We start from the raw sequence: 16,238 nt of genomic DNA on the forward strand, positions 1-16,238 counted from the left end.
CCACACCCTCCTCTGCTGCGAATTGCTCAGCACTTTGTCCTGTGGTAACCTGTAGGAGGAACTCAACCCTTCTGTTAAATACTGAGGGCTCAAGAGATTAATTCTGTGGCATTGATTACTCCAAAACACATCAGAAATCGGAGCTCATTCCCAACAGCTTATTACCATTCAGGCGGTTATGGGTGCAGGTAAAACAGCAGTTTTGAAGGAGAAAAGTGATCCCATGATAATCAGAACTCTCAGACAGTTTTGTTTTCATGTTTAATAGAGCTTTTTTTTCCTTTCTCCATATGAAGCTTTCCATCAAAGGCTTTCAAACATTCTATAAAGGCAGCAGAGTGTTACATCATTATCACTCCCATTCTGGAAACAGGAAACTGAGGCCCCCAAAAAGTCATTTGAGCAGTGTCAAGCAGGAAACCCCAGCCCAAAACAGAAATGGAATCAAACCCTCCTGGCAAAAATCCCCTTCTCCAACTACCTCTATTTAGTTGCTATGCAGCTTTTTTTCTTATTGTAAAAATAACCCAACCAGTCAAACAAGAGAGAATGGCAACGAAATCGCAAGCTTTGACATACTTACTTCCATACTGCTGGTGTTAGTACAAAAATAAAGATTTTTATTAACTAGTTTACAAAAATAAGGTCTATTGGATCACACAGGATCTCATCACAGCGGTTTATTTGACTTTGGAAGATAAAGCCTGTTTGAAACGTCTCTTTATATCTTGCATATTGGGAGATTTGGGCCGAGGGATGATGGACACCCGCCTCCTGTCTGTGCTGCCAGCATGCTGCAGTTTGCTGAGCTCCTTGCACAGGTACTGGAACACATCACAGACGCCCTGGGAGTCGTCACTTGTGGAGATCTCCAAGAACAGGCTGCCCAGTTCATTCGCCAGCTGTAGTCCCTCCTTTGCCTGCACTTGCCGGGCGTGGAGGAGGTCAGCTTTGTTCCCCACGATAATAATGGGGGTCCTGGCGTCTGGGTGGACCTTGCGTATGTGCTGGTAGAGCGGCCGGACTACCTGGTAGCTGCTGTAGTCTGTGATGGAGTAGACCAGGAGGAAGCCCTCTGCCCATTTCACGCACCGGGACAGGGCGTCCAGCACCTGCACACAGTCCTCCTGCACCTGCGGTACAACAGACAGCACAAATTTGATATCAGGCAGTGAAAGCATAAAGCCTCCATCATAGGCGGCACCATTAAACAGGTCTAAAGGGAAGCCTGGCCTTGGAGGAAACTGGAGCTCAAAAGCTGAGCCTTCAGGTGGCAGAGAAAAGCAGCTCGTACCTGGATGCACCCCGGCGTGTCCTGGATCTGCACGGCAACGTGGTCACCCCCCAGACGGACCAGCCGGGAGTAGAGGCTGCCTGGGGAACACAGAGCGTCAGGCACCACCCGCGGCACCGGGACCCCGCACCCGCCGCCCGCCGCCGCCTCACCTGTGTTGGGCTCGTAGTCCCCGATGAAGCGCTTCGTCAGGAACCGCACGATCATCGCTGAAACACAGAGCGGCCGTGTTAGGCGGGACGGATGGGCGGGCACGGGAAGGGAGAGGGGGCACGGACGGGCAGCCCCCGGCACTCACCGCTCTTGCCAACTCCGCGGGCACCCAGTACTGCCAGGCGGACCTGGGGGCCGGGCAGCCCCGGCGCGCACTCAGCGATAGGCGCCAGCAGGAAGGGCTGGGACATGCTCGGCAGGCGCATGGGAGGGGCGGCCCGGCGGCTCCGCTCGGCGCGGTTCCACTCTGTCCCTCTCTGCTCACCCCGTCAGACAGCGCCCAGCGCGGGCGGCCGCCGGCGGCTCTTAAAGGCTCCGGCGGCAGCGCCGTACGCGGGTCCGCCCCTCGGCGGTACCGCCCCAAGCCGCACCTCCCACCCCCCGCAGCCCTCCCCAGCTGTACCCCCGCTCGCTGTCCACCCTGCGGCACCGCCGCCCCTTCCTCCCCACACGTCCCCTGTCCCCCAGGGCGGGGACAGCCCGGTCCGGCCGTGCTACCTGCACCCCGGTTTGTGGCGGGCACCGCAGCATCCCGCCGAGCACCGCCCTCCTTCCGGGCAGGCGGGAGGCAGCACCAGTCTCGCGTGCTGGGGAGGGTGCACCTCCACCACCGCAACAGGCTGCGGGTTCTTGCGCCCTCCCTGCAGCGGGGGATGTGAGTCAGGACTTAGAGGAAGTGATTTGTTCTTATACTCCAGATTATTCTGTTTCCCACACCTGGACACATCCCTCCATAGCCAGCGTTGAAATCCCAGACTCTGGATCAAGCAACAGCCAGTCCTGAAACCAGAGCGGTCCACAGGGCCCCAAGGTCTGGATTAGGCCCTTCAGGTTTTTAAAGTAGAATAAAGTTTCAAAGAGAGGTGCTCCACCACGAGCCTCAAACCTGCCAGCAGCAGCGTGGATGCTTCCATCTCCGCAAACTGTTGCCCTGGCTCCTGCAAAACCGCTTCTGCGGCACGCTGCTGCTTTACAAGTGTGTTAACTGTTTACCAAATAATCCATTCAGGGGCTGCTTTATCAGGCAGATATGTAACACAAGACAGCAGGAGGGTAGCAGACTGGCACTTGAAAGGAGCCGGATGGGTCTGTGGCTTCACAGCCTGTAACCACACAGGGATGGAGCCACCGTGGGAGCTGCAGGGCTGATGCCCAGGGCAGCACTGGTCCCAGATACCCACAGGCAGCTGAGCTGAACCTCAGCAGAGCTGTGCACTGGGGCTGTACACAATCACCTACCCCTCCCCTTCAGCACAGCTCCTGAAGATTCATGCAGTGACAAGTCATGGTTTTCCTCACTTCCCTCTTGTCCTCCCTCTTACTTTCTCCCTACAACCGTGAGAGTCCAGGTACTGACCTGCTGTGTGCTTCCTCAGACATCCTCACTCCAGTCCCTCCAGTGACATGAAAATGCACAAGGAATGCTGCCAGCCCTGCTCTAACAGTGAATGTGGTCCTGAGAGAAGAACCCTTGATGCGATGGGGACAAGGATGGGGAGGAGCTGCTCCCTGCTTCCTGCAGGTAACATCAAGGCCGCTTTAAATCTGAAAAATTGATTGCCTCTGGAATTTCTACTTCCCATCACGCCAACAAGCCCTTCTATTTTTGTAAACAAGATTTCTCTTTTATCCCTAAAAGCTTTCGGCTTCCAGAGGTTGGTGCTGTTGTCATCTGCTCCCATTGCCATGGAATCTTGCTTTGGCCTTGCTCACTGTGCCAACACAGACTGGTTTTATACATTTCTTTACAAAGGAGCTATTGGAGTACATTTAACTTGCTCTTGGAAGAATGCCACCAAAATGAGTCTGTCCCAGGCAGCTGCTTCCCAGGTGCTGAGTTGTGAGTGCAGCAGTATTAAACAATCACCAACCCCAGAACTGAAGGGGCTCCCCGCTTCTGAGCATGCTGCCTCACCTGCTGCTGAGAGAGCAAACAGTGATGGTCAAGCACAGAGATGACAGCATGGAAACAGGTAGGACACCCTGCAAAGGAAGTGATTTCCAGGGATCAATGGGCTGTCTCTCCATTACCACTTAACTTTGGTGCAGCAGGAGCAGCTCAGTAGGTTGAAGCAATAGGGGCTCAGATTAGCTGTCCTCAAGACAGTCTACCCTATCTGATACCCACAACAGAAGATTACAAAAGCAGTAGTTTGTATATCCTCTTACAGCTGCTTACCTGCCTTCTCCCTCAAGGAATGGGGCTGAAGGTGTCTGAACATCCCCCACCCTGCTCAGGCATGCACACTTCAACTGCTTCCTCCTGGGGTCCTCAGCCTGCAGCCCCTCTGCACAGGCATGATTCCTCCTCCCCAGTCCTTTCTGCCCTTTCACTAACCCCCCTGGCCAGGCACAGCATTAAGACTAACTGCCTGCACAGCCCTCAGGGAGCCTCAGGTCTTGGTGCCAGTGACAGGCTAACCCAGATGAAGCTGACAGCTCAGAAAGCTTCCTTGCTTCTTCTCCAAGAGACAACAGGAGATACTTGGCAGGGTCTTTGGCAGGGAACCAGCTGCAAAGTCCAAGGCAGTAAAACCTGGTTAGGAGCCGAAAGCTCAGCCCCCACCTCGTAACTGAGCTCTGAGGAACAGAGACAAAGCACTACACTGAAACATAACAGCTTGTGCTAATCCATAAGCACTTTATCCTTTCACATGTTGTATAGGGACAAGCTGTGCACCAGCTCTGGGATAATGAAGCCTCTGTACCAGAAGAGGACTGGAAGACAGGCAACATTAATACTGAACTTCAGCAAAACTGACTTTTGAATTGATCCCTAGCAGCTCAAGGTGTGTCCAGTTACATGGGAAACCTACAGCTTTGCACATTTCACAAGAGTTCTCCACAATTCGAAGTATCATGGAATGAAACAAAATTAAACTGTCACAGTGTGAAAACACCCTCTCTGTAGCTGGCAGGCTCACTGCAAGGTTTTGCTTTCCAGGCACAGCCTCAGAACAGGGGTGTGGACAACCAGTTACAGCTAATGGGTTTAAGTGTGTATAACCCCTTCCAGAGCAAGCCAAAGGAGAGAGGAACCTGCAACTCCAAACACTCTAAGAAAACGTGCTTCCTCCACCCAAGGGGGCAGAGGCTGAACTGCCAAAATCACTCACTCCCCTCCCAAATCTTCTGCAAGCTCTGCACACAATTAAAACTATTCTACCAAGAAAGACAATTTTCAATTTAGACACTAGTTTCATGATTCAAGTGTCCTGACAGGCAGTTCTTCCACAACTTTTCTCAACTCACAGATCTCTACCTTTTGTCGCAACTGTGCTGAACACGGGAAGCAAACTTCAATAGCAGGTACTAAGACTGGTAAATACCTGGGTTGTGCTGCTGCAAACTTGAGACAACCAGGAAAACTACCACTGCACTGAGGGCAACTAACAGGCAGTGTCTATAAACCCAAGACAGGTTAAGCTGTAGCTAACTTGTCCTGCTTTCAAACACTCGCCTCCGCTCGAAAGGCTACCCTCTTCCTGTTCAAACCAGCTTCATTTTCAGTCATTTCTGGGAATCCTGACCAAGGAATGCATTCCCTTGTTCTCCTCCCAGCCCACACACAACTTCCGAACAGTATCTACTGTCGGCATAGTGACTTTAAAAACAGTGACAGTAAATGGATTGAGAGCTGTTGTCATGCACAGCTTCTCCAGAAGCACAGCTCTTAAATGAGATCCCAGCACGCTGCCTAGGCTTACTATTCCAAATTCAGAAGTTTATTACTCCCTACCACTTACAGTTACTGGTAACCATCCCATCACGATGCTACGGCTAATTCACTGCAATCCTGACAGTTAAGTACAAACCAAACATGGAATGAAATAACTTACACAAGCATGTGAAGAAAATGTAAAAACACCATCACTGAAGACTGTACCCAATGAAGCCTCCCACTTAAGTCCTCCTTTCCCAATGGAAAATGATGCTTATTTTGTGAGCCAAATAGGGATTTTAAATTGCTGTGGAAACTGGCAAGCCAAAGAAGATGATAAAGGTCTAAGGCTCAGCATACAGATTTAGCTGCTCCAACAAAACCCCGCCTGGTCATAAAAGCTAAGTGCATAAACTGTAACAATGGAAGTTAAGATTCATCAACCTTCCTTCAGGAGATGGTGGTACACTCTATGTCCAATACATATGGTGTCAAAAGACACTATAAGCATCACCCATCAGTCTGCTAATGGAGAAGCTTTGTTCCATCTTCTTCAAGGCATTTCCAAAGTCATTCCAACAAGACAGCCTGTTCTACCTTCTGAGATGGAAGCCTGGAGAAATTTCAAATGTAGCATCTGCTCACTGGGGCTTTGAGCATTCAGTACCTAAAGCCTGCCACCCTTAAATACCAGGCCAAGCCACACAATGAATTCAACGTCCAAAAACTGCATTCCGTGAGAATAGGAACACTCACAATCAAATGGTAGGTAAGAGCAAGCAGCCATTAATCCCTTTATCTATAAACAACCTGTACAGTTTGACACGTAGGCACCTCAGAATTAAGGGCAAAAGCAAACCTCATTCTTTCCCAAACTTATTAGCTGTCCTGCAACTACCTATTCAACAATTTTTAACAGTCAATACCTACAAATGGCTTGAAGTCACTAGCTTCTCTAATGGTACTCTACATGTAGACATTACTGGCAGCTAAGCAATGCCTTACACCACACTTAAAAAGGTAAAGTATTACTTATCCATATCTGCAACACAGTTAAACTTGAGTTTATGCACTTTCAAAGCTAACCAAGCAGATTACCCTCAGCACTTTCTTTAGCCCTCCTCACAGTTTCAAACAATGCTCACAAAAATAGCACTGGTTAGTTAGTAGTCAGCTGAAGACTTCTTCCACTTAAATGCTGGGTTTTGTGAAGGACGTATCAACAGATCAGTGGGATGAGAGGAACGAGTTAGAACATCCATGGAAAAGTTTAGATTCAACAGACACGAAATAAACATACAAAATACAATGTTCAGCTATGACAGCCAATTAAAATGATAAAAATCAAATCACAAAGGCTGGCAGTTTTGGAATTAAAGCCTTATTTTTAAACCGCTATTACTTCATAAGAATGCTTATTGGCCTGGGGTATTCTAAAACCCCTTTTTTCACAGGTTCGAATGGCAGAGCACCAAAATCTGCCTGCAGTCATTTCTTAAGAGGCTGCTTTCAAAAACTGTTTCCACAATTCTTTGGTATTAATCTGAGGCCCCTCAACCAAAAGCTTCTACCAATGGAATCTGAAGCTTGTTATCCCTTTTCCCACAAAAAAAAAAACAACCTTCAAGTGACACTGTATAATTCTTTGCACATGTCCTTCGTTTAGTGGTGAAATATTCCATTCCCTCATATAGCCTCATGATCATCACTAAGCTTTAGCTAGTTTCAGTGTTCCCAGGATTTATGGTGTCTATGAATGACTAAACTGATATGCAAAAGCTGCAGATGATGTAAATGACCAAGCACAATGTAAGGCAAGTTGAATAAACAAACTTCAGTAAAACAACAGGCTTCTAAAGCACCTGTTAAAAAAAAAAAACAACAAAAAAACAGCCCTGGAGGAATCAGCCACAATGACATACACTTGTCCAAAACCAGATCTTTAATTTACTTCTTTTAAATGTGCCTTATGCCATGAATTCATAGGGAATTGGCTCCAGCAGCTCTGGGTCCTTGCCATTAGTTCTCACGAAGTGTGCTTCTCTTGGGGGAGCAGGCTGTAAAGAAAGAAAAAAACCAAACTCATGGCACTAAAACTCAAAAGCAACCTTACAGAAAATTAATTTTGACAACCACCGAGCACCTTCTTTTATTGACATTACAGCAATTTTACCGTTAATAGTTTCTTTGCACTTTGATTCAAAGAACAGCAGCAAAAATTTATCTGCTAGGAACTGTGCTTGACTTTGCTGAATGCAAAATTCCTACACTTTACCCTCTGCAATTTACTAATCTAAATTAACAAGAAATGATGTATCCTGCAGTTCCAGAAGCAACAACTGTTATCTCACTCTCTGAAGTCAGCTATTAATTCAGGGTTACAACAAAAATTGTTGCAGCTAAAGTCAACTAAACCAAAGTTGACACTGATCCTAGAAATCAGCCAAAGCTTCTGCTGCAGGTCAGCAGCAGAACAGGAAGCACCTGTCCCTTTGTTTGCAGCCAAGGCTGCCATCTCCACCCAGGAACACCACAGGTCTGTTCAGGTACCAAACGTATCAGACAGCTCAGAGGCAGACACACTGCATGCTGCCACTCTACTCTGAAAGAAAAACCACCAAAAATAACTTGGGTTCACAGTCCTTTTGCAGGAAGTGAGGGAGGGAGCAACAGACACTTCCACACAATCTGCCACAGACATGGGGTTTTCAGAATAGGTGTTTTTTGGCGGGAGGATTTGTCTTTGAAAGACACAGAAAGAGCTCAGAAACAGTGTAGCATGAATATTTTGGAAGAACACAACATTTTACTCAGCTGGTTTGGTTTTAGCTGTTTGGGGGCTTTCTGTGAACTGAATGAACCATGTGTCAACTACAATAAAAATATTACCTGGCGTTTCAGTTGAACCCAAATGCCTTTTTCTTTTGCTTCCTTTTTCTTCCTTTCATTCTCCTTCACACGCTGCAGAAAGCTGTCTCTGCTCTTGGAATGTTTAATATGCTCAATGCGCACATTGATTCTCTTGGCAAGAATCTTTCCCCTAAGAAAGGAAATCAGTTTTAATTTACTGGACTTGAAAAAAAGGCCACTTCAAAGCTAGTTTTATGGCCCTTAGAGGAGTAACTCCATAAGCAAAATCACAGATAATTTTTCTTTAAAGAACAATCACTTAAAATATACTGCTGCAGATGCAAACCATACATAACTTTGGTAACTGAAAGCTTATTAATATATAATAATGTGCTGACAATTTTAGATTAAGATTGTGGAAAACAATTGTGTTGTGTGAATTTTAACTTTGTAGCACACAAAGAACTGTGTTACTCCTGGAAAAAACAACCTTTCCTTTTCTGTTCAAGCTGTTCAAAAATCCCGTGAGCAGACCTACAAGCTAAGACTTAAAAGGGCTTCAGTACCAATGTGAGATTTGGCTGAAAAGCCCCGTTAGGTAATATCACTTTATGTGCTGCTCAATAAAAACTGTTTCCTCTGACAGGATCCAAGTCAAATGAGCATCATTTACTTGGGTTATAGAAAGGATATACACTTTACCCACCTTGAATGACCAATCAAGACAATAGCTGTCTAACTGGCAAAGTGAAAGGAGGGTGCAATTACAGATTAACTTTCCTAAACACTAAGTTTCAGGAAGTGGAATTTCAGTACTTACTTGACCTGCTTGTTAACAATAATGCCCACAGCGTGCTGAGTAACATTATATACCCTTCCAGTCTTGCCGTGGTAACACTTGTGGGGCATACCTTTTTGAACAGTACCCATACCCTGTTAAGAGGTAAAACAAGAATAAAGTGTAAACTTTAACTTGGGGAAGGGGAAAAAAAACAAAAAGCACCATCAGTGACTTTTCTTTCATAAGTTATCTAAAGTACAGATTTCAAATTACTTGAAATTCATTTAAAATACTCACATTTTATCTGTACATTAGAATTTATAGCCATGCATTTGTATCTGAAGACTACCAAACTCCGCTGTGAAAATTCTGGTTGCTTTCAGTGTCGGTGAAATGACTGATCACTTTGCTTTCAGCAAGCAATCACATGAGACAATCATCATCAAGCTCCAGTGTATCGAGAAGTATTAATTTTGAACAGTGCAGTTCCCAAACAAAAAGCAAGCAAATTACACACCATCTCCTGTGTGATGGTTAAAACTCTGCATTTCAAATGAAACAAAAGGATTCAACGAAGTAGGAATCTCTGGTGAAAGACTTTCAGATTCACTACAGCTTAATTTTGAAAGTACAGTGGATTTTAAAGGACAAGTTATAGAAAATATCAAGTGATGGAAAATGCTCCTTAATTCTTCTCCTGTATCAATATATATGATGTATCCTTACATTTATTTCTTAGTTTCTAGTTTTAATACAGCTTTGCAATGACAATCCCTGTACATTTTTATTTTAAGTATAGTCCTACAGTGACACAGGGTCACAAGATGTAATTATCACCTACACCACCATAACGACTCTTCTGAGTAGCAGCTACAAGTCAGGCAAAACAGAAAATCTACTAAAACGATGGAGGGGTTCCTTTCAAAGTAGCAGTAGTAGGCACCCTACAGCAATCCCAGTATTAGACATGGTACCTTTCACTCATGGTTTTCAGCTGCACATGGGAGTAACAAAGCACAGCCAAATGTTTATATATATATATATATATATATATATATATATATATACACACATATATATATATAAAAATAAAACCCTACATAAACCAGCGTGACACTGACTTCTGGCTCAGTAGCACTGATATCCCAGTACTGCTTCAAAAGTGAGTAGCAAGTACTTGTATATGACCCAAGTAACAACAACAGAAAAGACCACCTCAAGAAACTGGTGACTGAAAAGAATTACACTACTTTAGCTTTTAACTACCTATAATTATAGAAAGTACCTTGATATCAACTATATCACCCTTCTTGTAGATGCGCATATAGGTAGCCAGAGGGACAACTCCTGTTAAAAGACAGAGATTTGGATACTTATGAAGCCCCCAGTTTCACACACACACAAAAATGGGTGGGAGACAATATTTCAGATATAAATTCAATTTCAAAAACCTAACACTGAGAAATAAAACCATTTTTTAAAATAGTAATTACTTCTTCACATACTTTTAATTAAAAAAAAACCACCAACTAACTCAGGAAAAAAGTACAGCTTTACTCTCACCCCCAATGCAGAAGCTGGAAAGGCATTAAACTATTTACCACTTTGCTGTGAACGCAGCTGTTCTCACTGCACATTGCTAAGAAGCAAAAACTGTACATTTTGTAACTCTTGAAGTATTTTCTTCACCTTCAAATTAATTCTCAAGCACTGACAGAATCAGTGTTGTTACTGTCAAGCAATCAGAATCCAATGCATAAGCTGCAAAAGCTGACAGTTTATTTGTGTATCATGCAGCTGTTTTTAGCCCAAATTGTCAGAAATCCTTTGCCACAAGCCACTGTTTTACAAATGCTACCTAGGGACTGTTAACATCCAACAGGCAGTGTTCTTACTGTAAGATATACTCACCATGTTTGCGAAATGGCCTTGAGAACATGTAACGTGTCCCCCTCCTCTTTCCCTTTGTGTTCGTCATTTTGGCTTATTACTGTAAAAAATGAATGCAAATTATTTAAAACCAGGAGTTGACTAAAAATCCGACTGACAGCATTTTCAGACACTTCAGAAAAATCAAGACTTCAAGCTTATTCATAATCACCACTTCCAAATTGCTAGGTCTATTCAAGCAGTGCCATTAGCTTAGAAATCTACAGAAAGCAGTATTTTTAAAAAAGGACCACAGGGTAACTCAGGTTAGAATGGATGTTAGCAAGCTACCTAGCTCAACCTTCTACTTAAAACAAGGTCTACTATGACCAGGGCAAGCTGTGCAGGGCTTTGTCCAGTCAGGTCTTGGAACAATTCAAGGATGGAAAAACTACTGCACAGCTTCCCCTCCGGGCAGCCTGTTTGGAGGCCTTTCTCATAATTTAAAACTTTCCCCTTATACCCAGTGTGAGCTTCTCATTTTACCTCAAGCCATTTGTCTCATGCTTCTGCCTCACGCCCCTGTCAACCACCATGCCTGTGACACATGTGGCTCCTGCCACACGTCCCTACTGCGCCTCCAAAAGCACCTCTGTTCCTGGTGGACTAAATCTAGTTGCCTCAGCCTCTCCTCACATAGCATCCACAAGACATGACTCCTGCCCGTGGCAAGGGGGTTGGAACTAGCTGATTTTAAAGTCTTCTTCAACCCAAACCAGTCTAAGATTCTGTGATTTACGAGACGCGCACATGCGTAAGCAGGCCAGACGCCAACCACCAGGCCCGTCAGCGAAAGCCAAGCCCCGCTGCTCCCCATTTCGGGGCCTACCTCGGGAGGCTGCCACAGCCGCCCAGGATATGCAAGGCCGGGCTGATCGGGCCCGCCGCCATGTGTGCCACCGGCCCGGCGGAGCCACAAACCGCCCCGCCGCTGGCCCCAGCGGCTCCTCCATCCCTCAACAGTCTCCCGGCCCGACACCCCTACCCGCGTCCTACAGGCCGCGGCGCCCTCCCTCCCTCAGGCTCCTACCACAGCAAGGGCTCGCCGCCCCAGCCAGAGCCAGCGGCCACTCGGCCCCGCCACCAGCGCAGAGTGACAGAGTCCGGCCGCCCTCCCGGAGCCGGCAGAAGCACCTGCGGCCCACAACCGGTGCTCAGCGAACCTCACCTCGCGTCCTGCAAAATGGCGTCCCGGGACGGAAAGAAAGAGGCGGCGCCGCGGCCGCACTTAACAGCGGGGCCTTGGCGGGGCTGCCCGAGCCGCGCCTGAGAGAAACTCCGGGAGGCGCCCGCCCGCCTGCCCGCTTGCCTGCCTGCCCGCCTGCCTGCGGTGCGCCCGCTGCAGGCAGCTGTGGGGCGCAGATGCTGCTGGATAAAGACGGGTCTGTCAGGCTGAGCTTTGACCCGTTCGCTGGAGCAGGGACAGATACCGGTTTTGTCATGGCCGTGAGACGGGGCTAAGGGAGGCCGGCAGCGGGGTGGCAGGGAAGCGTTGACTGTCAGGGATCCCAAGGAGCGAGTGCTGTGTTGGGGTGGCTGGCCTGCTGTCCATAAGGAATTACGTTTGGTCATTTTAACTATACTGAGCCCACAACATTAAAGAAGCCCACATTAAAGAGTCCAGAGGAGGCCATGAAAACGATCAGAGGGCTGGAGCACCTCTCTTATGCTGACCGGCTGAGAGATTTTGGCTTGTTCAGCCTGGAGAAAAGAAGGCTCTGGGGAGACCTTAGAACAGCTTCCAGCGCCTAATGGGGCTGAAAGAAAGCTGGAGAGGGACTTTTTACAAGGGCAGGTAGTGATAGGACAAGGAGGAATAGCTTCAAACTGAAATAATGTAGACTTAGATTAGGTGTAAGGAAAAAGTTCTCTGCTTTGAGGGTGATGAGACACTGGCACAGGCTGTCCAGAGTTGTGGATGCCTCATCCCTGGCAGTGTTCAACCCAAAGCTGTCTGTAGGTCTGTGAGAGCCTTTTGCTGCTGTGTGTCTGTTACAGCTGCCTGACTGGAGACCACGTAGTCCTGGACAGGAAAGCATGGTAGAAGCAAGCCAACAGCAGAAGCCAAAAGGCTGCTCAGGTTTAGGGTTTATTATTATGGGGTTTCTTCTTATTATAATGCCATAATCTCCAATTGGTGTGGCAGATGTTCCACAAAGATAAATTAGGCATGGATTCTCAACAAAGAGCCTTTGTACAGCCACAGGTTGCATCAGCTGTGTGGTGCCTGAAGATGGAGCAGGCTGGTGAGCAGCTTCCAGAGCTGCTGGCGTGACTCACTGTGTTTGTGCATTGTCAATATTCGAGCAGACAGGATCATCATGGGAAGCTGATTGCAGGGAATGAGTCAAAAGAGGACCTCCTTCCCCTGAGCTAAACACGCAAGGACAGTTCAAAACTTGTCTCGGCAAGAAATTACCCTGCTACAGGAATTTCTGTTTTGAGTGAAAGCAGCAGTTATTTAATTTAGGGGAGGGATGATTACTTAAAGCTGCATATAAAAACATATTTGATCTTCTGACTAACTTCACAGTTATTCTAATGTTGTCTTGCAAAACTTAAGCCCTTTCTATCATTTTAAAGCTAGTTTAATATTTATGTATTGGAAGAATGGATATGGAGGACTAAATACACTATCAGGTTCTGGCTGCAAAGCTAGCTGGCAGGGCATGTTATGACAGACAGAGGCCCTGTCTCCACATGAGACCTCTTGGAGTAGTGTTAAATTTAGAAAAAACATGTATGTATTCCAGCATGTATTTTCCATGAAAATTCTAAATTTGCAGCACCTGATATCTACACATTGAAAATCTGTATCATTTAATACGCATTCAGCCTAGGAACCATGAAACATCTCCAAGCATGAAGATAGTTATGATCGTGAGCTGCTCTTAAGCAGGGAACAGAACACTGGCAACAGACAGAGAGATGTCAGGGAGGATATCAAGCAAAGTAAAGACAGGAAGCCAAATACTAAAAGGCATTATTGAATAAAGGGAGATAGGCATTTTCAGTGAGCTGAACACCTTACTCTTGCCAAGGGCTGACATAGAGGGCATATCTCCACATGGAGCAGGAAGGAGAGGGCAAGAAACTCCACGTTAAAACTCCTGTCCATATATAGAGCATATAGGTGCAATTTGTGAGGGAGCAGTAACTGTGAACTTAACTCTCCTTTACTTGGGGCCAAAGAAGACATTCAGGATTTGCTACATTTTTTTTCCTGAATAATTGCATGATGGGCATATTCAAAATTTCAGTAATGTTTTTATTCATAAAATTGACCTTGATTAGCATTTTCTGGGATCCTTGTTCAGCTCCATATTTCGAAGAAACAATCATGTTTCAACGTTTGTTGGCACTGGGCATGCTGTCTGGGTCTGAGCCAGAAGTCCACCTGTTTGTCCTATCTACCAACATTTCATACACACTTTCCCCAAACCGTGGCCTCCTGAGCACTTAAAGGCTGCAGAGCCTTTGTATGTTGCTCACAAAAGGATTTCTTAATAATGGCTGTCTCCAACAGATAAAGCTGCACGAGCTGTGGGGTGAGTTCTTGCCTGGAAACTGGAGCTAGCAGCCAAGCAGACATGGGGGAGACCTGCAGCTCTACATTCCAGACTTAAGGTGCTCTCCTTACTGCCCGGCCTCATCCCCTCAGAAACCCTGGCTAAACTGCTCTTCCTTTGTTCATCAAACTGCAGTTGTAAGATCCAGATTCCAGTTTCTCTTAGGCTGTAGAGAAAATACCGTATCTGGTTCTGTTTCAGAAACACATCCTCAAGACTGGGGTGAATGTGAGTGGCAACGCCCATCTTAACATGAAGATCTAAAACCCCATGAAGGTCCCAGGTAGGTGCTCCACCCATTAATGTGCTCTGTAAATCTACTACACCATGGTAGACTGTGTTTTCCTCCCACTCTCTCTGGCTTGGAGGTAGAGCAAGACAGGGAAAGCAGCTTCAGTGCGAGCCAATTCAAAGTTGCTGGGGAAAGGAGTTTGAAAGGGAGGGCTAATTAGAAGTCAGAGGAGTGGGGACTAGATAAACATCACTTTGTTTTTCAGAGTGGAAAGTACCATGCCAAAAAAATAAATAAACCCCAAACATTTCCTGTCCCCAGGCTCCCACAGTCAGGATTCTGGTATCTTCTCTGGGAGAGCCCCATTTTTTTTCTGACACTTCTCTGCAGCATCTGGCCAACAGCTCTCTCCAAAGAATAAACGTGCTATGATGATTCTGCACATGGGGTTGTCAGGAATCCTTCACTGAAATTTTAATGCACAGTGGGATCTGGCTCGCTCCTACACTCAGAGGACCAAGTGATACACAGAGAGATCTGGAGTGTGACATTCCATTTGTGTTAGGTTATTCAGCAGTGGTGTGGAAGGAATTTAAATTAATGAGAGTTTGTAAAGGGTCCTGAGGTGAAAAATTAAAAATATTCCCCTTCAGTAGGGTGTAGATCTCCTGTGTCTCACATGATGCATTCATTGCACAATAAAATATAGCTAATTAGGACTGGAGCAAAATTTTAACAGAAATAACTGAGAATAGGTGTTAAATAAAGAGAATTGAAATCTGCAGTTCCTCTTGTGATAACACTGCAAAACAAGGAGTCTAAATTGAAAATCAAGATTGTGAAGTTAATTGGCTGCCCCGTCGCACTTTTGATCAGAAAGTTACTGACCAAAGTCATCTGTGTCACCTCTTGAGTTGACCCTTTTGTTCTGCTCTTTCCTGTTTCCAAAGGAATTGAGTTATGTGGCATCTCAAAGTCATGCTTCTGCTCCCTTTCATGAACTCTTTAGCTCCCTGATGATTCTGTCTCTAACAACATTTTATTTCTGGTTGCCCAGCTCCTCATCCACAAAACCCACTCTGTAAATATAAGCCTGAGCCTAGTTTCATGGGAATTAAAATCAATAAAAGTTGAGTCTAAGCAGCAATTCACCTTCCAAAACTGGCTGTACAGACAGACTCCTTCAATGTGTCTGCTGTGGAATTGCAGAGGTGCCTCTACAAGTGGCTGTACTGAGCTGTATTGCCAGTGAGGCATTCCATGGAGAGAGGAATGGGAAATTCCTTTCTCAAAGACACAACACGTCTTTGAGAGAAATACAAAGGCAAAAACTGCATAGACCAAGAATTGTGATGGGGCCCACCATGTCACACATGGGGGAAAGTTTTTGTTACACCGAGGTTACATATATATTAATTCAAAATGTTACTAGATGCAGGTAGATTGATACCAAAGCCAAACAAATGGCCTTTTTTTTACATCATTATCTTGACTGCCACAGAAAATCTGATATATGAACAAGTTCTGTCATTCAGCTGCTTATTTGAGTAACATGGCATTCTACTTGTGTATGTACATCAGTGAATACAGCATTACTGACCATGCAGAAGTCATCAGGATCTTCCAAGTACTCTGTTGTGTAACTGACCAGCTTCTCATGGGTACCAAATAATACGATCAATTTATCAAACTTCATTTTAAAAGCAGTT

General features: G+C 45.8%; 2 protein-coding genes and 2 non-coding genes across 5 annotated transcripts; all 4 read right to left on the reverse strand.

The window, feature by feature from the left end:
- Nucleotides 1-242: 242 nt before the first annotated feature.
- Nucleotides 243-1,754, reverse strand: RASL11A (RAS like family 11 member A). Its single transcript, XM_061457595.1, has 4 exons — nt 1,593-1,754; nt 1,447-1,503; nt 1,295-1,374; nt 243-1,133 (listed from the first exon to the last, which is right to left on the reverse strand). Exons 1-4 carry the CDS (start codon nt 1,711-1,713, stop codon nt 681-683), a joined length of 711 nt encoding a protein of 236 aa, XP_061313579.1. The 5' UTR covers nt 1,714-1,754; the 3' UTR covers nt 243-680.
- A 5,333-nt stretch (nt 1,755-7,087) lies between these two features.
- RPL21 (ribosomal protein L21) lies at nt 7,088-11,959 on the reverse strand. 2 transcript variants are annotated; one of them, XM_061457597.1, is made up of 6 exons: nt 11,897-11,959; nt 10,711-10,789; nt 10,085-10,146; nt 8,839-8,951; nt 8,058-8,208; nt 7,088-7,225 (listed from the first exon to the last, which is right to left on the reverse strand). In XM_061457597.1, exons 2-6 carry the CDS (start codon nt 10,775-10,777, stop codon nt 7,136-7,138), a joined length of 483 nt encoding a protein of 160 aa, XP_061313581.1. In that variant the 5' UTR covers nt 10,778-10,789; nt 11,897-11,959; the 3' UTR covers nt 7,088-7,135. The 2 variants fall into 2 exon arrangements, with proteins under 2 accessions (XP_061313581.1, XP_061313580.1); XM_061457596.1 differs by having other exon boundaries at nt 11,863-11,936.
- On the reverse strand, nt 8,647-8,779 carry LOC133271796 (small nucleolar RNA SNORA27). Its single transcript, XR_009744266.1, has one exon. It is a non-coding gene; the product is annotated as a small nucleolar RNA SNORA27 (small nucleolar RNA).
- LOC133271787 (small nucleolar RNA SNORD102) lies at nt 9,174-9,248 on the reverse strand. Its single transcript, XR_009744256.1, has one exon. It is a non-coding gene; the product is annotated as a small nucleolar RNA SNORD102 (small nucleolar RNA).
- Nucleotides 11,960-16,238: the final 4,279 nt, after the last annotated feature.

The sequence above is a fragment of the Pezoporus flaviventris genome, unplaced genomic scaffold, assembly GCF_033815535.1.
Source record: "Pezoporus flaviventris isolate CSIRO_AGI_PZ_B2104156 unplaced genomic scaffold, CSIRO_AGI_Pfla_v1 ptg000025l, whole genome shotgun sequence".
NCBI lineage: Eukaryota > Metazoa > Chordata > Aves > Psittaciformes > Psittacidae > Pezoporus > Pezoporus flaviventris.

Coding starts and splice junctions, on each gene's coding strand:
- RASL11A (XM_061457595.1), bottom strand. CDS start 1,713: ATGCGCCTGCCGAGCATGTCCCAGCCCTTCCTGCTGGCGCCTATCGCT. Junction 1,375..1,446: donor GGACTACGAGCCCAACACAG/GTGAGGCGGCGG, acceptor TGTGTTCCCCAG/GCAGCCTCTACTCCCGGCTG. Junction 1,134..1,294: donor ACACGCCGGGGTGCATCCAG/GTACGAGCTGCT, acceptor GTTGTACCGCAG/GTGCAGGAGGACTGTGTGCA.
- RPL21 (XM_061457597.1), bottom strand. CDS start 10,777: ATGACGAACACAAAGGGAAAGAGGAGGGGGACACGTTACATGTTCTCA. Junction 8,209..8,838: donor ATTGTTAACAAGCAGGTCAA/GTAAGTACTGAA, acceptor TTCCTTTCTTAG/GGGAAAGATTCTTGCCAAGA. Junction 7,226..8,057: donor GGGTTCAACTGAAACGCCAG/GTAATATTTTTA, acceptor CTTTCTTTACAG/CCTGCTCCCCCAAGAGAAGC.